Here is a 22526-nt window from a genome sequence, read left to right on the forward strand (position 1 = left end):
TGAATGACCTGCAGAGAGCTGGGACCAAAGTAACAAAGCCTACCATCAGTAACACACTACGCCGCCAGAGGACTCAAATCCTGCAGTGCCAGACGTGTCCCCCTGCTTAAGCCAGTACATGTCCAGGCCCGTCTGAAGTTTGCTAGAGAGCATTTGGATGATCCAGAAGAAGATTGGGAGAATGTCATATGGTCAGATAAACCAAAATATACTTTTTGGTAAAAACTCAACTCGTCGTGTTTGGAGGACAAAGAATGCTGAGTTGCATCCAAAGAACGCCATACCTACTGTGAAGCATGGGGTGGAAATATCATGCTTTGGGCTGTTTTTTCTGCAAGGACCAGGACGACTGATCCGTGTAAAGGACAGAATGAATGGGGCCATGTATCGTGAGATTTTGAGTGAAAACCTCCCTTCCATCAGCAAGGGCATTGAAGATGAAACGTGGCTGGGTCTTTCAGCATGACATGATCCAAACACACCCCCGGGCAACGAAGGAGTGGCTTCGTAAGAAGCATTTCAAGGTCCTGGAGTGGCCTAGCCAGTTCCAGATCTCAACCCCATAGAAAATCTTTGGAGGGAGTTGAAAGTCCGTGTTGCCCAGCAACAGCCCCAAACATCACTGCTCTAGAGGAGATCTGCATGGAGAAATGGGCCAAAATACCAGCAACAGTGTGTGAAAACCTTGTGAAGACTTACAGAAAACGTTTGACCTCTGTCATTGCCAACAAAGGGTATATAACAAAGTATTGAGATAAACTTTTGTTATTGACCAAATACTTATTTTCCACCATAATTTGCAAATAAATTCATTAAAAATCCTACAATGTGATTTTCTCGATTTTTTTTCCTCATTTTGTCTGTCATAGTTGAATACCTATGATGAAAATTACAGGCCTCTCTCATCTTTTTAAGTGGGAGAACTTGCACAATTGGTGGCTGACTAAATACTTTTTTGCCCCACTGTATAAGAAATACCCCCAAAATCTGTCAATGTGCCCTTGAGCAAGGCACTTAACCCTGATTTGCTCCAGGGGTGCCGTACTACTATGACTGACCCTGTAAAACAACACACTTCACTGCACCTATCAAGTGTATGTGACCATAAAACGTATAGTATAAGTGGAGAGTACAGTGTGCAGGCTTACAGAGCTATGTCCCTTCTCTGCTTTGCCTGTACACAGCTGTAGCCTAACTGTGCATAAAGGACCATTGCCAAGTGCCTACCAAGGGAGTTTTTCCTTGCCAATGTCTTGGCTTGTTCTATTGGGGGTTTGGCTGCTTTGCTGTAAGGCATTTGTAAAAGGCGCAGGCACTATATGTGATCACTATATGCTTGATTAATTAATTGATTGACTGGCTAAAATCCGGGGAGATGGTGTCGACTGCCTACCTTCTTGTAGGTGGTCTCTCCGGACGCGTCCACTCCCCTGTGGCCCATCCTCTTCCCCTGGCCTGGTAGACCCGAGACACCAGGTAGCTGTTGGCCAGAGGATGGAGCAGAGTGGTTAAGACACATATTTAGATCGATACTCACTTCTATGGGCTGACAACACTAACAACACGAACACCCGAGGTTAGTGTTTATCAAGCGTTTGCAGCACCAGTGTGAAGTTGCCACCTGTTCTTTTCAATAATAAACACATCAAATGAGGAACGAAAGGTAAACCAAATCAAATGTATTTGTCACATGCGCCAGGTGTAGACTTTACCATGAAATGCTTACTTACTTAGAAATAGTAACACAATAAAATAACAATAACGAGGCTATATACTGTACAAGGAGCACCGGGGCCGAGTCAATGTGCAGGGGTACGAGGCAGTTGAGGTAATATGTACATATAGATTGGGGTAAAAGTGACTAGGCAATCAGGATAGACAAACAGCGTAGCAGCAGAGTATGTGAAAGTGAGTCTACAGTGCCTTCAAAAAGTATTCAGACCCCTTGACTTTTTCACATTGTAGAGTGTTACAGCCTGAACTTAAAATGTATTGACTGTGTGTGGAGTCAAGGTGATCTAGAGTTTTTTCTGAATATCAATAGAGGTACAAAGACAGTTCCACATTTTCCAGCTTTGATTTCTTTTGTCCTGTATTCCCCTTTGAAAATCACAAGTGCAAACTTGACACAGGTGTGAACGCTTGGTAAATGTGTCACTAAGCCTTCTGAGTGGACTGAGTGTCCCTTCAAGTTCCTCTTTCTAACCTCTATCCTCCCAGATTACGCAGCCAAATTGAGAGTGGGTGCTTCTCATCACAGGGCAGAGTGGAACATGGAAGGGGCTTATAAACCATAGCAGTCCCTATGGAGATTCCCTCACTACCCCTGAGCATACTGATGCTGATTGACGTGCAGGGGGATCAAAGTAGACGGACACGGTGTGTGTAGCAGTCGGAACACATACAGAGTATAGGGAAATGGTGTGTGTGGCAGTCAGAACACATACAGAGTATAGGGAAATGGTGTGTGTGGCAGTCAGAACACATACAGATATCGGGAAATGGTGTGTGTGGCAGTCAGAAACACATACAGGTATAGGGAAATGGTGTGTGTCAGTCAGAACACATACAGAGTATAGGGAAATGGTGTGTGTGGCAGTCAGAACACATACAGAGTATAGGGAAATGGTGTGGTAGCAGTCAGAACACATACAGAGTATAGGGAAATGGTGTGTGTGGCAGTCAGAACACATACAGAGTATAGGGAATGGTGTGTGTAGCAGTCAGAACACATACAGAGTATAGGGAAATGGTGTGTGTGGCAGTCAGAACACATACAGAGTATAGGGAAATGGTGTGTGTAGGATCACAGTGAGGAGAGGGGGGTTAACATAGAGGGCATGTCAGGGAGGAAGAGTCAAATGTATTTCACGGTCATATGGGCTAATTAAAGGTAAAGTAAGCAAGTACATTACCTCTGTGATGTGTGCTTTTCTAGCAGAATAGTCTGTGAGAGAGAGAGAGAGAGAGAGAGAGAGCGTGAGTCCTACGAGAGGCTCCATTACTTCACATGATTAGTGTTAGAAGGAACAAACAGAAGTCCCATATGTTAAGTGTAAAAAAAAAGTGGGGGGCAGGTAGTGGAGGGGATGGTTACCATACCATGCCCATTCTTCCTGGTAATCCGTACCATCCACCCATCCCCAGTCCCACTCTAGCATTTCTACCAGTCCATAAAGCCATGCGATGTGAAGACGTAAACAACAAAGGAAGTAATCAGTGAGCTCTGCTGTTCTGTTCTCCCCAGCTGGCCTGAAATAGATCCACAATTGTAGCCAATTTCGCCACTTAGCATAATGAAGGACTGAGAGGGGAGCTCAGATAGCACAACACAACACACTACTGGCTTGATTGATTCAGTTCATTCTTAGGAGTATTAACACCAGACGCCAGTGGGCTGATTACATCAAGAGTCAATACACTGACTGACTGAGGCATTTAAAACTGACAGTGGTTCACACCGACATTGTTATTATTAGGCTTGTCTATTTAACATGAGTAACACGCAGACAGTAATAGTGCAATTTGAATGGCCTATAGAAATACTTTCTTTTAGAATAAGAATGCGTTATAGGCTACACCAGGTGTGAAAGGCAACGGGAGTAGGCGATGTGATGACAGAGGGCTGCAAAGAGGAGAATCTGCATGTTCTCTGAATATGTTTTTCTCCTTTAAGCTGCAGTGCTAAAGTCTGCCTGCCTGCTTCCTCTGGTTGCCCATGTGACTGAGCCAGCCCTCCTCCCTCTCCTCCCCTCCAGCTCTCTGTAACTCACTCGCTCCCTCTGTCACACACAGCTTTGCTGAGGGATGAACAAGCCAAAACGTGCCAATGCAATCCTTCTGGAACATTGCATAAAGAAGAAAAAAAAGACATTACATCCAACCACGTTGACACTGAGAATGTTGACAATGCAGATGGTTAGAGTGAGAGGAGAGAGGTGCCTATCCTCCTTGTTACTGGGCAGACCCTAAGGCTTTCCTTCGTTCCTGTTTCCTTTATAAAAGCCCCCCTGTCATTTTGCCCTGTGAACAGTGGGCTTCTTCGGTCCATTTTCCAGTTCTTTGAGAGTATTGATTGTGTCATTGTGTGAAGAAGACCTTGAAACCTACAAGGCAGATATGGCGCTGGTGAGGTTTCCAATGGGATCGGTCACTCCCATGTGCTCCTGACCTAGGGAGGGAATGAGGTCTAGTCAATGAACCATGTCGATTACATGGCAGAACCAGTGAAGACCATCACCATGTATTACAGCCACCAAAGCTGTGCAGGGGGATAAACAAATATAGCCTACTCATCACAATAAATACCAACCAGTCCTGGGAAGTACTAAGCAGACCAGGTAATCTGTTAGCTTTTTTGTCACATAAAGCCATTAGCAGCAAGTCCATTAGTAGTGGATGACAGGGAGGGACGGAAGGAGTCATGGGACAAAGGCATTCTGGAGGTGTCCTGTCCTCTCGCTAATTTCCACGTGCATCAGTCACCTCCCTCAAGGTCACTCGCTCAGTGCCTCCTGGCCATCAGCTAAATGAGCCCGTGTCTAAACTTAACAGACCAGGGGAGAATGAACAAGCCTACTGTGTGTGATAGTTCAGCCTCACCTTTCCGGCGTACCTCTCCCATCACACGCTTAAACTGATAAATGTTTATTTACCCATTCTTGCTCTGGGTTTGCAGTTTGTAGAATTTATATGTGGTAAATAGTAGACCCTCTCATTCACATTAGATGTGTTTGTCACATAATTATAGAACATCTAGCCTCTTCTCTCTGACTTCAATGGGAGATTTTTTTATTTAACCTTTATTTAACTAGGCAAGTCAGTTAAGAACAAATTCTTATTTACAATGATGGCCTAGCCCAGCCAAACCCGGACGATGCTGGGCCAATTGTGCCCCGCCCTATGGGACTCCCAATCACAGCCGGATGTGATACAGCCTGGATACGAACCAGGGACTGGTATCTTGCACTGAGATACGGTACCTTAGACCGCTGCGCCACTCAGGAGATGGCTGTATTATGGTCTGTTGTACAGTAGTGCCGGCTGTTGACTTTCTCATGCCCACAGGCCCACCCAATAGGAATGGGTTTTTCTCCACAAAAGGGCTTCCCCACAAAAATACTCAGTTTCATTAGCTGTCCAGTTGGCTGGTCTCAGACAATCCCGATAGTGAAGAAGCCTGATGTGGAGGTCCTGGGCTGGCGTGGTTACACGTGGTCTGCAGTTGTGAGGCCGGTTGGATGTTCTGCCAAATTCTTTAAAACAACATTGGAGGCGGCTTATGGTAGAGAAATTAACATGACATTTTCTGGCAACAGCTCTGATGGACATTACTGCAGTCAGCATGCCAATTGCACACTCCATCAAAACTTGAGATCTGTGGCATTGTGTTGTGTGACAAAACTCACATTTTAGAGTGGCATTTTATTGTCCCCAGCACAAGGTGCACCTGTGTAATGATCATGCTGTTTAATCAGCTTCTTGATATGCCACACGTCAGGTGGATGGATTAATCCTCACTAATAGGGATGTAAACAAATGTGTGCACAAAATTGGAGAGAAATATGCTTTTTGTGGGATCTTTTATTTCAGCTCATGAAACATGGGACCATGTTGCTTTATATTTTTGTTCAGTATAAATGAAAATTATACAAATCTAAAAATTACTTTTATTGCAATTGTCAACTATTTAAAAAATAGCCTACATTAAGCCAACAAATAAAAACATTGCAGCCTGCTGGTACAAAATATCCTGATAAAAATAAATATCCTATAAAATCACATTGGCTATGCGTGGCCTGTCAAACGAACTTGTAACATTGTATCAACTATCAACTGGGTTGGCTGGAAACTTGTGCTAACAAACTTGCAACATTGTATAAAATATTCTGGGCCTCAGAGTTTCCTGCACCAGTGAGCTCGGGACAGACACAGCTGTAGGCTATTTGTGCAAGGGATAAGAAGTAAATCAGGTATTTTATGACATTTCCACTGGATCAGAGCATTACATTTTTCGTTTTCATGCCGAGTGGTCTTTGAAAAAAGAGCGAGCTGAAAATATTTCTCAAATTCTTTTTAGGAACTATTGTCATTCTCAATTGATTCTAAAAACAGACATTGTTTGCTTTCTGTTTGAGGTGAAGACATTTTGGGGGGGTAATGCTCCACAGCTCATTAGTGGTAGTTAAGACAATCAGAAATACTAAATCAAAACGTCCCTACATTATAGGCCTACATTTGCGTGCAGGCCATGTAGACTAGTCCTACTTATATACGGGTGAACAAGTGCTCATCCTTAGTCAACATTGACAGGAGCATTTCAAACAAAAGACGATAAATTGACAAAACTCGTAAATGGAATGAAATAAACAAAAATGTGTTTCTCACAAGTCTAGCATAGGTTGTGAGTTCTGCAAACAACGTGTCCACCCCGACAATGAGAACGGTAAATGACTGTAATAATAATAATAATAATAATAATTTGAATGTCTTAACCGAAATACCATAACTAAACAAAAATACATTGCAGATTAGAAATTATGGGAATTAATGTTAAAATGTAGGCTACTACTAGTGATATGTAATGGGGAATTGACAGACACAGCAAACAATGCACACAAGTTATGAAACAATGAATATGCACAAAATGGTGGGAGAGGGCGCATTCTGGAGAAACGTGCCTTGTGCAGCTGACACACTTATTTCTCTTGGACCGTGGCACCCCCGCGGCCTCCTTAATGGATTAGTCCACAGAGAGAGGAGKAAATCAGACAGGTGTCTTGTGTGCAATGAAAAAAAATATATATATACATTTGTCACTGCTCGACTAAAAACATCTGTCGACCAACAGCCTATCGACGAAACAAATCGACCAGTCGACTAAATGGGGTCAGCCCTACCATAAACAAAGCCAAATCCTCCTAGATGCAACTGCACACGCTCCCCTTGTCCACTCCCCATTCCCTGGTTTCCATGGCTCCCCAATTGAGGTCAACTGGATTTTATGAGTATGCACATGTACCTGGAATCAGACACATTCGGCCTTCATTCCACACACTAAATGTACATGTTGCGTTTATATTTTTGTCAGTGTAGATTAGCTACACTAGGGTGTAGAGCGCTATAGGCTATGGCACTTCAGTAAAAATATATATTTTTAAATGCACGTTTTCATTGCTTGTTAGTAAATAAATACATCGGTCTTCTTTTAAAAAAGGTTGGAAGTGTATGACTATTCATGAATTAATCATCAGCAGTCGACAAGGTCGTTCCGGCTCTGAGGCCTATAATGCACTAATGTTGTGTCAAATGGACAATGCACCAATCCTCTCCAACCTGGCATAATTTGATTCTGAATCTTTTTTTAATTTATAGACTAATAAACGCTGATCAGGCCCGGTCCTGTCCGATAAGCTGCCCTAGGCGAGACAGAAAAAATGACCGCCCTCCTATTCCTGCAAATAGAATAGTAGCCTAGGTTATACCGTGTCAGCCCACAATGCACTTTTATGATTGCCCATTTGGTAGCCTACTGTTTGTAAAACAGGCCATTTACTGTTAATCCCTGTCATTTGGTTACATACATTTRTGTTAATGCATGTATTAATTACAGCAATTTACCCTTCTCATTCTCGGAGTGGAATCGTTGTTTACAGAGTTCACAACCTGCTACACTTGTGAGAAAACGTTTTTGGTGTATTTCATACCATCATTTTCACCATCCATGTGTTAATGTGTGTGTGTCTTGTTTCTCTGTCCTGTTGATGGTGACAGAGCCGTGCTAGCCTTCTCAGTCATTTGTTCTTCACCTCACGCATTATAATAGCTCCTCACAGTATTTGAAAAATCTTTAACACCCTCGATAATCAGCGCCGTTGATGAACAGGCTAGGCTATGGACATGTGTGTATTTGTTTCTATTTTAATGATTGTCAGTTTCATCTTCATACTATAGCATAGCTGTCCCCTTCATAATTGATCTTATAGCCTAATTTTGGAAAACGTTAAAAGGTAAGCCTAGATTTTTTTTAAATTATGTTTTAAGGAGAAATATTTGCTTGTGTCTGACATACGCTGGTGGCTTTGACTGACGGGTGCTTTTATGGGGGTGTGTGTTCGGGCAAGACAAAAGATGAAAATCAGCATTCACACTCTGAATGGCACACATACACAATCCATGTCTCAAGGCTTAAACATCCTTATTTAACCTGTCTCCTCCCCTTTATCTACACTGATTGTAGAGAATTTATCAAGTGAAATCAATAAGGAATCATAGCTTTAACCTGGATTCACCTGGTCAGTCTCATGGAAAGAGCAGGTGTTCTTAATGTTTTGTATACTCAGTGTATACAGTAGCATTAGCAAAGTCATCAATGGGTATTGTTTCGATCCGAATGTTTTATACACTCATGGTAAGTGTATATGTCGATTCAGAAAGTTTCATAAAGTAGCCTGTCTGGACTCTTTAATAAGAATCAAAATGCTCCTGTCATGATTTAATCTGGTAAAAGTCCTATTTTCAGAGGTTTAAGCTACATTACTTATCTCAATATGTCAATACCACTGCCATCAAATGACTGCAGCAGCAGTCCCAAATGTTTTGGGAAAAGTGAGAGAAAACCCCTCGGACTTCATTGAAATGGTTTTGTGCGTCGAAATAGGATCTGTATTAAAAAATAATATGCAGAAAATCCAACAGACAAGGTAGGCATATATCTTGATTTTGAGTCCGTTAATGTTGTGTCAATAAGAAAATGCTTAAGATCCTCTCCAACCCGGCATTTATTCATTTGTTGATTCATATTTAGAAGTAATAACCTGAACAATAATAATGACATGCCATGATAATAATGAAGTGTAATTGCTTGTTTAAAATACTTTTTAATTAAGAAGCATATCCATGTAAACAAGTTACAAACAGAATTGTGACCCCCCTTCTTTCTTTATTTTACCTCCCCCTGAACGGTTATGTCGGTCACTGTGTACATTGGCCTGGCCAATTACCGTAACCTCAAATTCCAAGACCGTCACAGCCCTAGTCACACACAACAATTATATTCGCTGCTTGTGCCTTCAGTTTAAGTAGGCCTATATTTTTCTCATTAATAAGTGCCTTTCCGCTGCAATTAAAGTTAGGCCAAAACAAAAGCAGGGCAACAAAATTAGGTTTGAAAAAGAGCAAGGCCTGTATGTTGTTGAGTATTGAATCCACAGAAGTAGACGGGCCACCACAAAACCCTGAGGGTGGACAACACCTCGGTCTCTCTCTAGATCACAAGTTGCTCTCTCCTTCCCTCCTCTGTTTTTGGTCCAAGTCGGGATGGAAAGTTGCGGTAGTGAGGTAATTGACTGTCTGCTCCAGTGTGACCAAGACGTCACTAAATTGTCAGATTTCACCCATTCTTCCCCAACTGAGACTATTGAGTGACCACACTCATAATTAAACCGTTTAGGCTTAACACATTCCTTGCAATTACAGTAACTGGCAGTATTACCCTGTATTACCCACACGCCAACAGATGGCATACCAGTAACCCACAGATAGAGAATGGCTGGACTAGCACTCCAAAACACATCTTCAATTGTCAAACCATACCACAACTTAAAACACAATTCATTCTTGCATTGAAATTATAGTCTAGTCAACATAACCACTTAGTGACATGTAATATGCAGTCAGTATATAGCTGACAGTGGATACAGCCTGTGCCTGGGGAAGATTTAGAGCTTTTCATGAAGCCAACTGAGGCTCCATTTTGATCAATAGCAGCTCTGAGTTAATAAAAAGCAACAGTCATTGAGGCCTATGGGTGGGCTGAGCTGCTGCTCAATGGAGTCTGCCAGCACAGTCATCTCAATGGAGTCTGGCCTTCTAAAGACACTAGCATTATACTGTATGTTTGGGCCATTGTATGTTTGGGACACCAAAACATACAAAAGGGTTGAGGTCAATTCCTTTTTAATTCAGTCAGTTCAGGGATCGAAAGAAACAACTAATATGAATGTAATTTCAATTCACTTCCTGTGTTGAAGGATTCATAAAAAAAAATAGACACTGACATCCATATTGGAATGTAGAATGTTCGATGGTGCAGCAATGGAGATAACTGCCCAGGGGTGATACTGCTAAAGTGACCTGAATAAGTAATCATGTTCAGCCCTATAAAATACTATTTTTTAGAAACATATTGGGTTATGTGGTCTCTTTGTTCCATAATGGAGCTTCAGAATAGACAAACACTAGTCTAAGCAACATGGTGTCCCAGTCACTCAATGAGTAGTACTGTAATCCCCTAACTCACCCAGCTGACATGAAGGACAGGACATAGTAGAGGCTTGTCAGGACAAGTAGGTGTTGTTTCCTTTGAAAGCAGGACAATAACAATATACTGAAACTCAAGAAGGAACCTGGTGTATTGGCACACTGACTACCATTYCCAAAAACAACATTTTTGTGGCCTTTCCTCTCCATGAAAGACAATGGCTAGGCTACATGGTCAATACTGCTTCTCTAACTTTTGACATTTTTAAAAGACTGATCCATTGAGACCAGATGGCAAAAGTGCTTAGTACACTTTCAAAATCACAACCCAAACTGAACTCAGCCATTGAGATGGAAATTCAACGCAAATTAATACATTGCATCTTTATTAATACCTAGTCCGCTCTGCCGACTGCTGGGGTCTCAATGACTGTAGACTTATAGACTCAAAACCTCCACAGACCTCCTGTGTCCTGCCATGGCCTGGAATGCAGTCACTTACAGCCAAATCCTAATTTTAGGTTACTGCAAGATACACATTGGCAATTTGAACTTTCTCAAAAATTATGCATTGATGTACAAGTAAGGGCTTGACCCTTATAAAATGCAGCAGTAAAGGCAAGTCAGTCTCTCCAGGTCCACAATGCACTGCTTCACAGGGCTCTAACATTAACTCCTTAGGGCTTAACACTGCCTGCCTGAGTGGAGCCTCTGCTGTCTCTGACCCTGGCTGCCCTCTGACTCAATGCTCAGTCTCCCATCTGTCTCAATGGGAATGATGGACAGTATGCTGGAGATGGACCCAGCATGACTCTGTCATTCACCCAGAAATCCTGCTTGGCTGGGACAACGACCGTGGTCTGATAAACAACATGCTCCAGCACACACAGATGTCAACACACATTAACATGGATTGGCATGCTTAATCATAGCCAGTTTCTCTAACCAAATGTTGTGACATAACAGGGTGTGGTATGCTGATGAATAGGACTCATCCGTTCCAAGACCTACAGTAGACAGGATACGACCATCTGCAGAGCACGATGTGTCAATACTGGGCCGACTAATTATGTGAATCTGTCAGGAGGATGGGTGTACAGAGAACACATCTAGACCATGTTGTAAAAATAGACCTCTCTCTTTTAAAGGACTTTGGTTTACTTCCCCACACCGTCTAGTAGACAGCGGAATGTTTACCAAGTCCTATGCACACCAATTCTTGGGGCGTCCTGTGTGTATGTGTGTCAGCATATCCTCTCTGGAGATATGTGCTCCTGTACGACCACTGGGCAGTAGCTTCAGGCTGAGAGAAGAGGATTTCTCTCTCCCTCGCTATTCCCCCTACCTTGTTTTCATCACTTACTGGGGCCTTGGATCAGAGCTGAGCAATTATCACTCGCTGATCCCCGAAACTGTCAAGAGAATTTGTGAGCAGCATGAAAGTCCTTTCAGGGTGAACAGAGGGGACCATGGCAGTTTAAAAACATGAGTAGTAGCTAGGTTCCGTTTCACTCAGTAGACCATAAATAATCATGGTGTTGGTTGCTGAGAGGAGCACATCTTGCTCTGGTGACTAAGAGCTAATGATCTTGTTTACCTAGAGTCTGTCTGGCTCAGGATCCATAGCGTAAATGCTATATGGGTGCGACCGTAGCAGTGACCACCTTCCCAAACTCCTGGGTTAGGCTAGACATAACATCTGGACTCAGTAAGAGGCTGACCATATGTGGCTCAACCGCAGCTTCATATGGAGGTACTAGGGTTGAATAAGGAGCTAAAACTTGTCCTTACAAAGTCGGAGACAAACTTGTGAAATAGGTGGCCAGATGATTTGGGCTCGGATTCGATACAGGAAAGGTACGTTTCAGTTTCGGTGCAATTCGGTTTGATTAGAGAACCACCCCACTAACATTATCAGATTGGGGGGGGGGGGCAATGTAGCCGATGTTCTTTGATTTCACCCCCCCCCTTACTTTTATAAAAATGTTAACAGCGCATTGATAACAATAACCTAGCAAATGACACAGGTTGTCACTCAACTAATAAAGCCTAACATCACATAAAGCCATTTTAGCATTTGAATGCTGAAGGTGACGTGCAGATGTGCAAGATCAGGAACAGGCCGCCTACCTCGCGTTGGTAAGCGTGCGAAACTGGGCACAGTTTGACTAGGCTGTTATTGCCTAGGGTTGTTCGGCATGCTAAATGACTTGCAGATCAATGACTGTCAACACAGTTACATGCAGTTCAACACTGAAGGAGAGGACGCATCAGTTGTCACAAAAGATGAGGTATTTTCAGAAGGTAGAAAGAATGTAAAAAAGAAAAAGAAAAAATAAATTGGGTGAACCAGCGATTCATAACGTTTGAATCGATTTTCTGACCGATGCATGTTACATTTGGATCGGTTTGGGGTCCGCGGACCGATGCACTTGTATCTTAAACATTTGAATCAGGGACCGACACCGATCGTGAATCGTTACATTCCTATTAAATAGGCCTATATGTTTACACTGATCATGAATAGACCTAGACTACAGTACAGTCAGATGCACGTTGAGACAAAAGCTGCTTTTCAGTCTCAAGGCCATCAGACTGTTAAATAGCCATCGCTAGCACATTAGAGGCTGCTGCCCTAAATACATAGACTTGAAATCACTGGCCACTTTAATAATGAAACACTAGTCACTTTAATAATGTTTACATATTTTGCATTACTCATCTCATATGTATATACTGTATTCTATTCTACTGTATCTTAGTCTAGTCTATTCCGCTCTGACATTGCTCATCCAAATATTGATATATCCTTAATTCCATTCCTTTAGATTTGTGTGTATTGTTGTGAAATTGTTCGTTTTTACTAATTAGATATTACTTAACTGTTGGAGCTAGAAACACAAGCATTTCGCTACACCCGCAATAACATCTGCTAAACACGTGTATGTGACAAATAACATTTGATTTTATTTAATTTAATATTATGTCCACCCTGTGCAACAGCTTGAGGCCTGACTCGGTTTGACTCATACGTCCAAGATGTGATGTGAATCTCATGCAATTTTCTCAAAAGCCTTCCTAGGCCTAGCCCGTGTGTAAAGGTGTACCGTTTGTGCTCTCAGACAGAAATCATTGAACGTGTCCTAAACCCAGCTGAATACACCAAGACAGGGTTCGACAGTCTGACAGTGTAAATCTTGACTGTCTGAAAAACAACCAGACATAATGTGACACAGCTGCTGATTAAGGATGAATTTGTAGAGGGGAGGATGGATGATAGATCATCTTAAAGCCTTTTGCAATTACTTCAGAGAATTCTAAAGCAGTAGTATTTAAACTTTTTCACCTGGGACCACAATCATTTCTGGGGATCCCATTTTTTAAAACAAGAAGTTCTCACAAACCTCACCCCACCCCAAATCTAAATGACACAACCTTAAAAGAAATCTGTAAATTTGGATATTTACATCAACAAATAACCTTCAATTCATTACATTTCTCAAAAAACGATTGCATATTGTCCCATACAATAATCTGTACTCTCAATTTTTTTAAATGTATTGGGGTGGGGTGAGTTTCCCCGCAACCCCACTAGGGGTACAACTGTTCTAGAGAGTAAGGATAAGAGCCAATTTATGCTTCGTATAGAGGGTTTGACGGAATCGCGGTGCCTGCGGAGGCATGTAGAGGCCAAATTTAGCTCCGTACCGCATCGCCATGCGCCTCCCAAATTTGTAACAATGCGGAGGGCTCCGTATAGCTCTGCTTTGACATAATTGGTTGACGGTAGGTGGGGGCGGGAGGTCCTGTATAAACCCAAACTCACTTCCTTGACAACCTCCACAACAGCTCTGCTCCACGAAGCGCAAGAAGTATGAATGCCCTGATTTTGCAGAGGCCTCACCGTAAATGCCGTACGGCCAATGCAGACATCGGATTGACCATGCAGTACCTTTAAATCCAGACAGATATTTATTATGCATAGCACAGGAGGTTGGTGGCACCTTAATTGTGTAAAACGGGCTTGTCGTAATGGCTTGAGTGGAATGGTATCAAATACATCAAACACAAGGTTTCCATGTGTTTGATGCCATTCCATTCGCTCCGTTGCAGCCAATATTATGAGTCGTCTTCCTCTCAGCAGCCTCCACTGACAACCACAGAATCTAACAACAAAATGTTAATGTATAGTAATGTGGGGGTAAGTGATCAAAAATATATTATCCAAAGCTCTACACACAACTTCGGTCACAGACTAAATTTCTATTCTCATTAACAAGAATTAAAGAGAATTTCGAGACATTCTTGAGAGACATTACTGTAATGTAAACTTGTGTATTTCTCATGTCTCAAACGCTACCTCCAGAAGTAGCACACAACACTTGCCCGACAGTTGACAGCTTACAGTTATATTCTGAAATTGTCGACGTAGCTTTAAGAAAGGAAAGCCCAGACGGCATCCCCAGCCGCGTCCTCAGAGCATGTGCAGACCAGCTGGCTGGTGTATTTACGGACATATTCAATCGCTCCCTATCCCAGTCTGCTGTTCCTACATGCTTCAAGAGGGCCATTATTGTTCCTGTTCCCAAGAAAGCTAAGTTAACTGAAATAAATGACTATCGCCCCGTAGCACTCACTTCTGTCATCATGAAGTCCTTTGAGAGACTTGTCAAGGATCATATCACCTACACCCTACCTGTTACCCTAGACCCACTCCAATTTGCTTACTGACCGAATAGGCAAGAGGAATACTTATGTAAGAATGCTGTTCATTGACAGCTCAGCATTCAACACCATAGTGCCCTCCAAACTCATAATTAAGCTCGAGACCCTGGGTCTCGACCCCGCCCTGTGCAACTGGACTTCCTGATGAGCCGCCCCCAGGTGATGAAGGTAGGAAACAACAGATCCACTCCGCTGATCCTCAACACTGGGGCCCCACAAGGGTGCATTCTCAGCTCTCTCCTGTACTCCCTGTTCACCCACGACTGCGTGGCCATGCACGCCTCCAACTCTCCTGAGGGTGGTGCAGTCTGCACAACGCATCACCGGGGGCAAATTACATGGCCCCCAGGACACCAACAACACCCGATGTGTCACATGGATGACGCTGGAGAGGCGAAGCAGGTACGGGGAGTCAAACACTTAATAAAGAACAGACATGGAACGAGACAGGAACAGCATCAGCACATGGGTAACACAGACAAATAACAATCAATGCATCAGCGGGAAACAGAGCAGGGGAACTGACAAATATAGGGGAGGTAATAAACAGGTGATGAGTGAGTCCAGGTGAGTCCAATATCACTAATGCGCGTGACAAGGGAAGTCAGGTGTGCGTAATAGATGATGGCAGGAATGAGTGATGCAGAGCAGCCTGGCGGGGCGGGAGCAGGCGTGACAATGTCACAGGAAGGCAAAAAAGATCATCAAGGACAATAACCACCCGAGCCACTACCTGTTCACCCCGCTTCCATCCAGAAGGCTAGGTCAGTACAGGTGCATCAAAGCTGGGAGAGAGAGATTGAAAAACAGCTTCTATCTCAAGGCCATCAGATTGTTAAACAGCCACCACTAGCACAGAGAGGCGGCTGCCTACCTACAGATTTGATATCATTGGCCACTTTAATAAATGGAACACTAGACACTTTAATAATGTTTACATCTCGCATTATTCATCTCATATACTGTACACTGTATATTTCACTATCTATTCTTTATTATCTATTGCATCTTAGCCGCTCTGTCACTGCTCATCCATATATTTTATACTTATATATTCTCAAACCATTCCTTTACTAGATTGTGTGTATTAGGTTTTGTTGTGGAATTTGTTAGATATTACCTGTTACCATTTCGCTACACTCGCAATAACATCTGCTAACCACGTGTATGTGACCAATAAAATTTGATTTGATTTTCTAATAGCTAGCTAGCTGTCATTGTCTTGCAAGATACATGCTAACCCTACATTCAGCTAATGTGTGTAAGAATGAGAAAAACCATTTAATCATTTGCTCGTGCTTGTGAATTATTTCATTACTCAAGAGTAATATGGTTTGGTTGCATTATTCAAGAGCGTAGCTAGCTAATATGTTTTAGAGGAAAAGTTGCTTGCATTGTTGAATAGCTTGCAAGCTTACTGGCTAGTCAGTGGCTAATGTGATACTGATATTTATGGTAAATGTGGAGCTGCAGCGCCAGAATGGCGCGTTGCCAGCCTCAACAAAAGGTTAGGCAAGGATGTAACGTAAATTGAAAAGTTTCTGTACATATTATGTCAATTTAAATCTCGTCGCGCTGCCTCTACTTAAATGTTTGTCAATGAGAAAATAGCCTTTAAAATCAATCAATGACTAGAGTCAACTGCATGCCCTAAGAGTCACGAATGATAGAGATGGTTTTGAATGAATAGCAAACAGTGGAGAGAAGGTTCAGTAAGTTCGCCAGCTGTATAATGAATGAACTTCCTTCAGTAAGTTCGCCAGCTGTATAATGAATGAACTTCCTCACTGTTCAATTCCATTACAGATTCATAACCCCCACAGCATCTCTATACTTTGTGAAACATTGTGTCAATGATGCCCTGACTGTCAACTCTGCATTCATCAGTAACAGAATATTCAGTGTAGTAAATGATTGACTGAGTCAGACTAACCTGCCATCTGACTAACCCAGAATTCAGACCTAGTTCACTAGAGCAAGTTATGTTCTTGTGATGCTTTGAGGTCAGTGCAGAATGGCTGCTAGTAGTCCAGTAACATGGAGTATGTTTACAGACACACTCATAATTCGATACTAAACAGATATGGCAGTAAATCGAGTATGGAAATAGTAATGTAAACACCTTTCGGCCCCGATTTAGCTTTTGCCAGACCAGGTTTTGAGATCGGAGACAAAATCTCCACGATGTTGCCTACTCGGGGTGCACGGCCGTCACCGGCGCTCATTTCATGTGAGCGGGTCATAGACGCAATCTGAGGGCTACTGATCCCGTCTTTGGGCAGATGCAGACACCCTGATATCTTCAAACATGTTTGATTTTAAAATCGGCACAAGCCATTGAGAGCTCGCCTGATAAAAAGTCAATGAGATGCAGGGTATCGTGTCACCCAGAAGGTGTAGACTCTCACGCAGGAGCTTTGACGACGACTACTACTGGTATGCGTATGTACTTGCCAAAGTGACAAATCGCTACAGCTCTGACAAGCTCTTTACACACAATGTTATTCAATTCAAAATGTATTGGCTAGATATTTCAACTCCGTATGGCAAGCGTGAATGTCTGCCTGAAAACAGACAACGTGGTATCGAGGATCCTCATAACCAAGTGAATAACCTTGTAGTGTGACCCCCCGTCGGCGCCACATTGTTTAGRGTGCACACCACTACGTTGGCAAGACAACAACAAAAAATACAGGAAATACTGTTGTTTAATGTGAGATGTTCAGCGATGTTAGGATTTTAAAAGTCGTGTAGTGTCCGCCTGGCATTACTCTGCTCATCTTAAATCGGCTTGAGGTCAAAATAAAAGTGAGCATACGCCGATTACAACACCTGGTTTTCTGAGCAATCTTTCTAATTAGGACATGTAAACAGCTTAAAATCAGAGTTCCAGCTGTGTATTTGATCTGCACATGTGCCAGCACCAGTAGAGCAAGCCTCCCTCTTATTTGCGAGTTTGGGAAAAACTGAAAGTATGCATCTTAGAAAGAGTTTTCACATACAAACTTTATACTGTACATCTGAACTCAGATTAAAATAGGCCTCGCAAAAATAACATGGTCTCTGGTAGAACATTTATTATGATTGGCAATTTTCTGCATTTATAAAAATACCCATCATGTAGCCTAATTTCAGGTGTGTCCATGTAAACAGTATTATTAGGGAAATCGTTCTTCTTGCAAAGCATGTAAACGTTTTAAAGAAACTATTACATGAATCTGACTATTCACAATCATATTATTGTGTGCATGTAACTGTGCTCATAGTTGACTTTACTAACCCCTGAGGAGTTCTAGGATAATGTCTGGATTCTGACCCATAACGATGAGCGATTGAATGATACTGGCATAAGTAATCCAGTGTACCGCAGCATCCTTAGCATTAGCACAGATGGCTACTCAAAAATGACCCCTGTATGTGTACTAACATCCCCTGAATCCCTCCCATGCTTATGAGAAACTGTTGCTCCATCTACTTTCATATTTAGAGACCAGTAAAGCAGTCAAGACTGTGAGATAAGCTCTCCTCATGCCTTTGTGCATGGAAATAAAATGTTCTTCCGCCAGCCTGACTTAAGCACTGATACAGAGAATTCCCAGTCCAAAGAATTTCACTGTGTCATGCAGACTCTGGAGGGGATTTTTAAATAACTTTGAAGTCGTAATGTATTTGAAGATAAAATACAGAGGAATTAGAGCGGGAGACAGAGGAGCCGTTTTGATAGAAGGTTTAGTGGGGACGGGCTAGGTTCAAACGGCTCTGGATTATCTCAGACTTTAGTACCACGATGTGAAATAATAACAGCTCCAATTGGCAGTGTGCACAGCGCTGTGTAATTAGAATCAGCAGCAACCTTTGATTTGGGTACACAACAGGGCAGCGTGATAATGATGTCATCTGTGTAATAAACTCTGAAGCTGAGCTCTGCTCTCACGTGCAGACTGGCAACGACACATGCGGAGCAGAGGGGATGATGATGGTGCCTCCATGGTTCTTCGATATAATTCAACTGGAAAACTGGGCCTACATGAAAACACACAGACAAGGGAGCCAAAAGAGCAGCCAAAAAACAAAGACATTCATATCCATCTAGTAAATTTACCCACATATTCTGAGGCAATGCCATCTTCAGCATATGCATGCAAAAGCACACAATTAGCCTGTTGTAAGKTGATGCAAAAAGATCAGAGAAGACTCCGGTCAAAGCTCTGTCCAGCAAGATTTACAGAAACCCTGAGAGTAGCACGTCGCTTGGGAGGGAGAAAGAGGAGAGAACGGGAGGAAGGCAAATGGATCAATGGCAAATTACGCAGCGAAGCACACCATTGTGCCTCTGTCAGCATTTCTGACAACAGCAGCCTACAGCAAAGAACAGAGGGAGAGATAAGGAAAGAGGGATGGATGCTGAGGAACGAGTGGCTAAGCCAAGGGATTCACTGACTCACAATGGAGAGGAGGTACTGAAGTGTGGAGGGTGGGGGGGACGAGTGGACCGAGGAGAGGAGATAGGCCTTAGTGAGATTAATTCTGTCAGCCTGACTGTTCATTGATCTAAAGAGAAAAATTCTGGTTGCTTGAGTGTGAATGCCTGAATGGAACAAAATGGTGAGATGATTATTTAACAAACCACAGTGACTCCCACACCATGTTCTCACTAAGTACGATATGATCTCTTGTAAAACTAAAACTCAACAACATGTTGAGGCCATATGTTACAGCTGACATGTTCACGGAACAATGGGCCCAATCAACCAATCATTTTGATTTTATCCTTATTCAGCAGTGACAAGCTGATTATCTTTGTTTCACTTTCCATAAGTGATGCTGATGTAATTAATAGCCTTGGCTTATTGGTGGGCTGGCTTAGGCTAGTCTACTTATTTTCAATCATAAAGCTGTCAAGAAAGAATGCACTTTTATGATCCCTTATCCGACCAAACATTGGCCAAAGAAAGACCCTTTTAGAGCAGGCAACAGCAGATTGAAGAGGTCTGTGGAGCAACCTACAACCACTCCATTATGGCTTATCAACTACAACAGCTGAACCTTTGAATCGGAAGCTCTACACCAGAAGAGGAAACACACATGACCTTATTGTGTGTGCGGTGAAAGTATGAGTGAAATACTACATTTAGACTCAACTGTGAAGTCAAGATAGCACAGTGAAAGGACCTGTAATGTCAGAAGAATCCTCCCTGACATAAGCTAGCTTCAATAAACAAGAAAATATCAGCAGGGAAGCCGAATTATCTCAAGTAGAATTTTTGCACAACAGCAGCGTCTGCTTGGGGAGATGTTGGGGAACTGCTCTGTCACCAGTAGCCTACGTTATCAACCATTAAAGTCAATGTGAAATCACATTGTCTATGTCCTGAAAAATAATGCTGATTTGCTCTCCAAAGAGCTCAAATGGACAACAGTCTTTGAACATTCTGGCTTGCAGATTCATTCAGATTGATCTCGCTAGCTACATTCTATCTGCCTGAGAGACTTTGATCAAGCTATATCAAAAATGACTGTGGGTCTCCAGAGATGCTAATGGTTCTCTGTGACTGCGTGAGAAAAAACATTGTACATCATATGTCCGTTGACATTCCTACACGGAAAGCTTTCATTGCATGTCTGTGGAAAGCGATGTTTGCCTATTTGCTAGTTGGATCGAGTCTAAATTAAACATCACTAGTCAAATTACTAACACTCCATCAGTAAGCCTATTTATGTAATAGGCTATAAAAGTACAAATCCCAATGGCAGAATAGCATGACTTCTGTTCAGTCTACACATGTGTAAAAATCATGCACTCCTGTACATTTATGTATATTCAGTGCAATGTGCACACTGATGCAGCTGACACTGGCTGGGGCCCCCTAGTAAACTGAACTTTCATCCATAGCTAAGCAGCAGTCCCTCAGACTGATTCATGGGAGTTTTGTCCTGAATTATTGGCTTGCCTCTTGTCAAAGTCAGCACTTTTCCCCACAAAGGACATGGTCAAATCTCCCAGCCTTGCAGTACAGTTTAGAGGACCAGCTAAAATAACTTGACAAACGTCTCAGCACCTCCTCATCTTTAAGAGGCAAGCCATTGTACAGATTCCTGACCTAGCACATGTATTACGCAACAGACATTAAAGTATGTTGTGTAACATGACATGTTGACTGCACTGTAAACAGTTAGGCCTACGTTTTAATGTGAAATACGAGCTTGTGCTTGCAAACATCTCTAATGTATCAATAAATATCCCCAAAGAGGGAAATTGGGCTGGGATTAATAAATTWGACATTTCTTCACCTCATTTAGTTGACTTGGACACTACACATTACTCAACATATTCTGTTCTCATGTCAGTGTTAAACTGCTAGTTATCTATGAAGCTATTTTTCATCCGTATTCCCTGAGCAGGCTAAAACGGATTAAATGCATCAACAACAGTTCAATACAAACGTACAAAATGAGACGGAAGAGTGGTATTAGGCTACATAGTTGTATTTGAGAAAGTGATCATAAAGAATCTATAATATAAAACTGCAATGGCCTGGTAGGCAAATACCTCTTCTGAACCATGCAGGTCCTTTTCAGTCCCGCTTCCAAAAATACAGTGATAAGGAAAGTGATTTCAAAGAGAGCCAATCTACTATCACCAACATTGAAGAGATGAGCCAAACCTCCACAAACCTAATTTCCAGAAGCCACATGCAGAAATTGGGGTTAAGGCACTGTCGGGTAAAGGGATTTGGAATCAGTCCAGAGTTGACAGCTGAGAAAAATGAAAAGAGGAAAAAACCTAGACTGTGTATTCAAATTCAGCTTGTGTGAAAGATTTCAAAAGCGTTCCACAGGGATGCTGGCCCATGCTGACTCCAATGCTTCCAACAGTTGTGTCAAGTTCGCTGGATGTCCTTTGGGTGGTGGATCATTCTTGATACAAACTGTTAAGTGTGAAAAACCCAGCAGTGATGCAGTTCTTGACACAAGCCGGTGCACCTACTATATCCGTTTCAAAGGCACAAAAATCTTTTGTCTTGCCCATTTACCATGTGAATGGCACACATACACAATACATGTCTCAAGGCTTAAAAATACTTCTTTAACCTGTCTCCTTCCCTTCAATCACACTGATTGAAGTGGATTTAACAAGTGACATCAATAAGGGATTAAAACTTTCACCTGGTCAGTCTGTCATGGAAAGAGCAGGTGCTCATAATGTTTTGTACACTCCGTGTATGCTACCTAGGCAATAGAGCCCCACATTGGAGGTGTCATAATACCCATAAAACCAAGCGGTCACACGGCGAAATGGTTCCATCCGTTTTAACACCATTCATTATTTTAGAAACATGTAAAATAAGGGCTGTGTTTCGTGTAGGCTTACCCTGGCGTGACGTTTTGATAACCATGTAAATCTATCTTTTGGACAAGGTGACTTTTAAATCAATATATTTTGCTCTATCAACTCTCAGATTAGAAAATGCTAATTAGCGTCAAAGTAGACATCATGCAAAACTACAAATCCCTGCAAGCTCCTGCACGTCATTTCTAGC

The 22526-nt window shown here is 42.3% G+C and overlaps 1 protein-coding gene across 3 annotated transcripts in view; it reads right to left on the reverse strand.

Annotated features, from left to right (window-relative positions):
- The window catches only part of pip5k1ca (phosphatidylinositol-4-phosphate 5-kinase, type I, gamma a), an 80872-nt gene that overhangs the window by 46015 nt on the left and 12331 nt on the right, over positions 1-22526 (reverse strand). For all 3 annotated transcript variants that reach the window (XM_070447530.1, XM_024004115.2, XM_024004114.2), the window contains exons 2-3: positions 2916-2947; positions 1394-1480 (exon numbers count right to left, since the gene is read on the reverse strand). In XM_070447530.1, the coding sequence (XP_070303631.1) occupies positions 1394-1480; positions 2916-2947 (119 nt within the window). The remainder of the gene's footprint in view (positions 1-1393; positions 1481-2915; positions 2948-22526) is intronic.

This window comes from Salvelinus sp. IW2-2015, linkage group LG16 (genome assembly GCF_002910315.2).
Source record: "Salvelinus sp. IW2-2015 linkage group LG16, ASM291031v2, whole genome shotgun sequence".
In the NCBI taxonomy this organism is placed as follows: Eukaryota; Metazoa; Chordata; class Actinopteri; order Salmoniformes; family Salmonidae; genus Salvelinus; species Salvelinus sp. IW2-2015.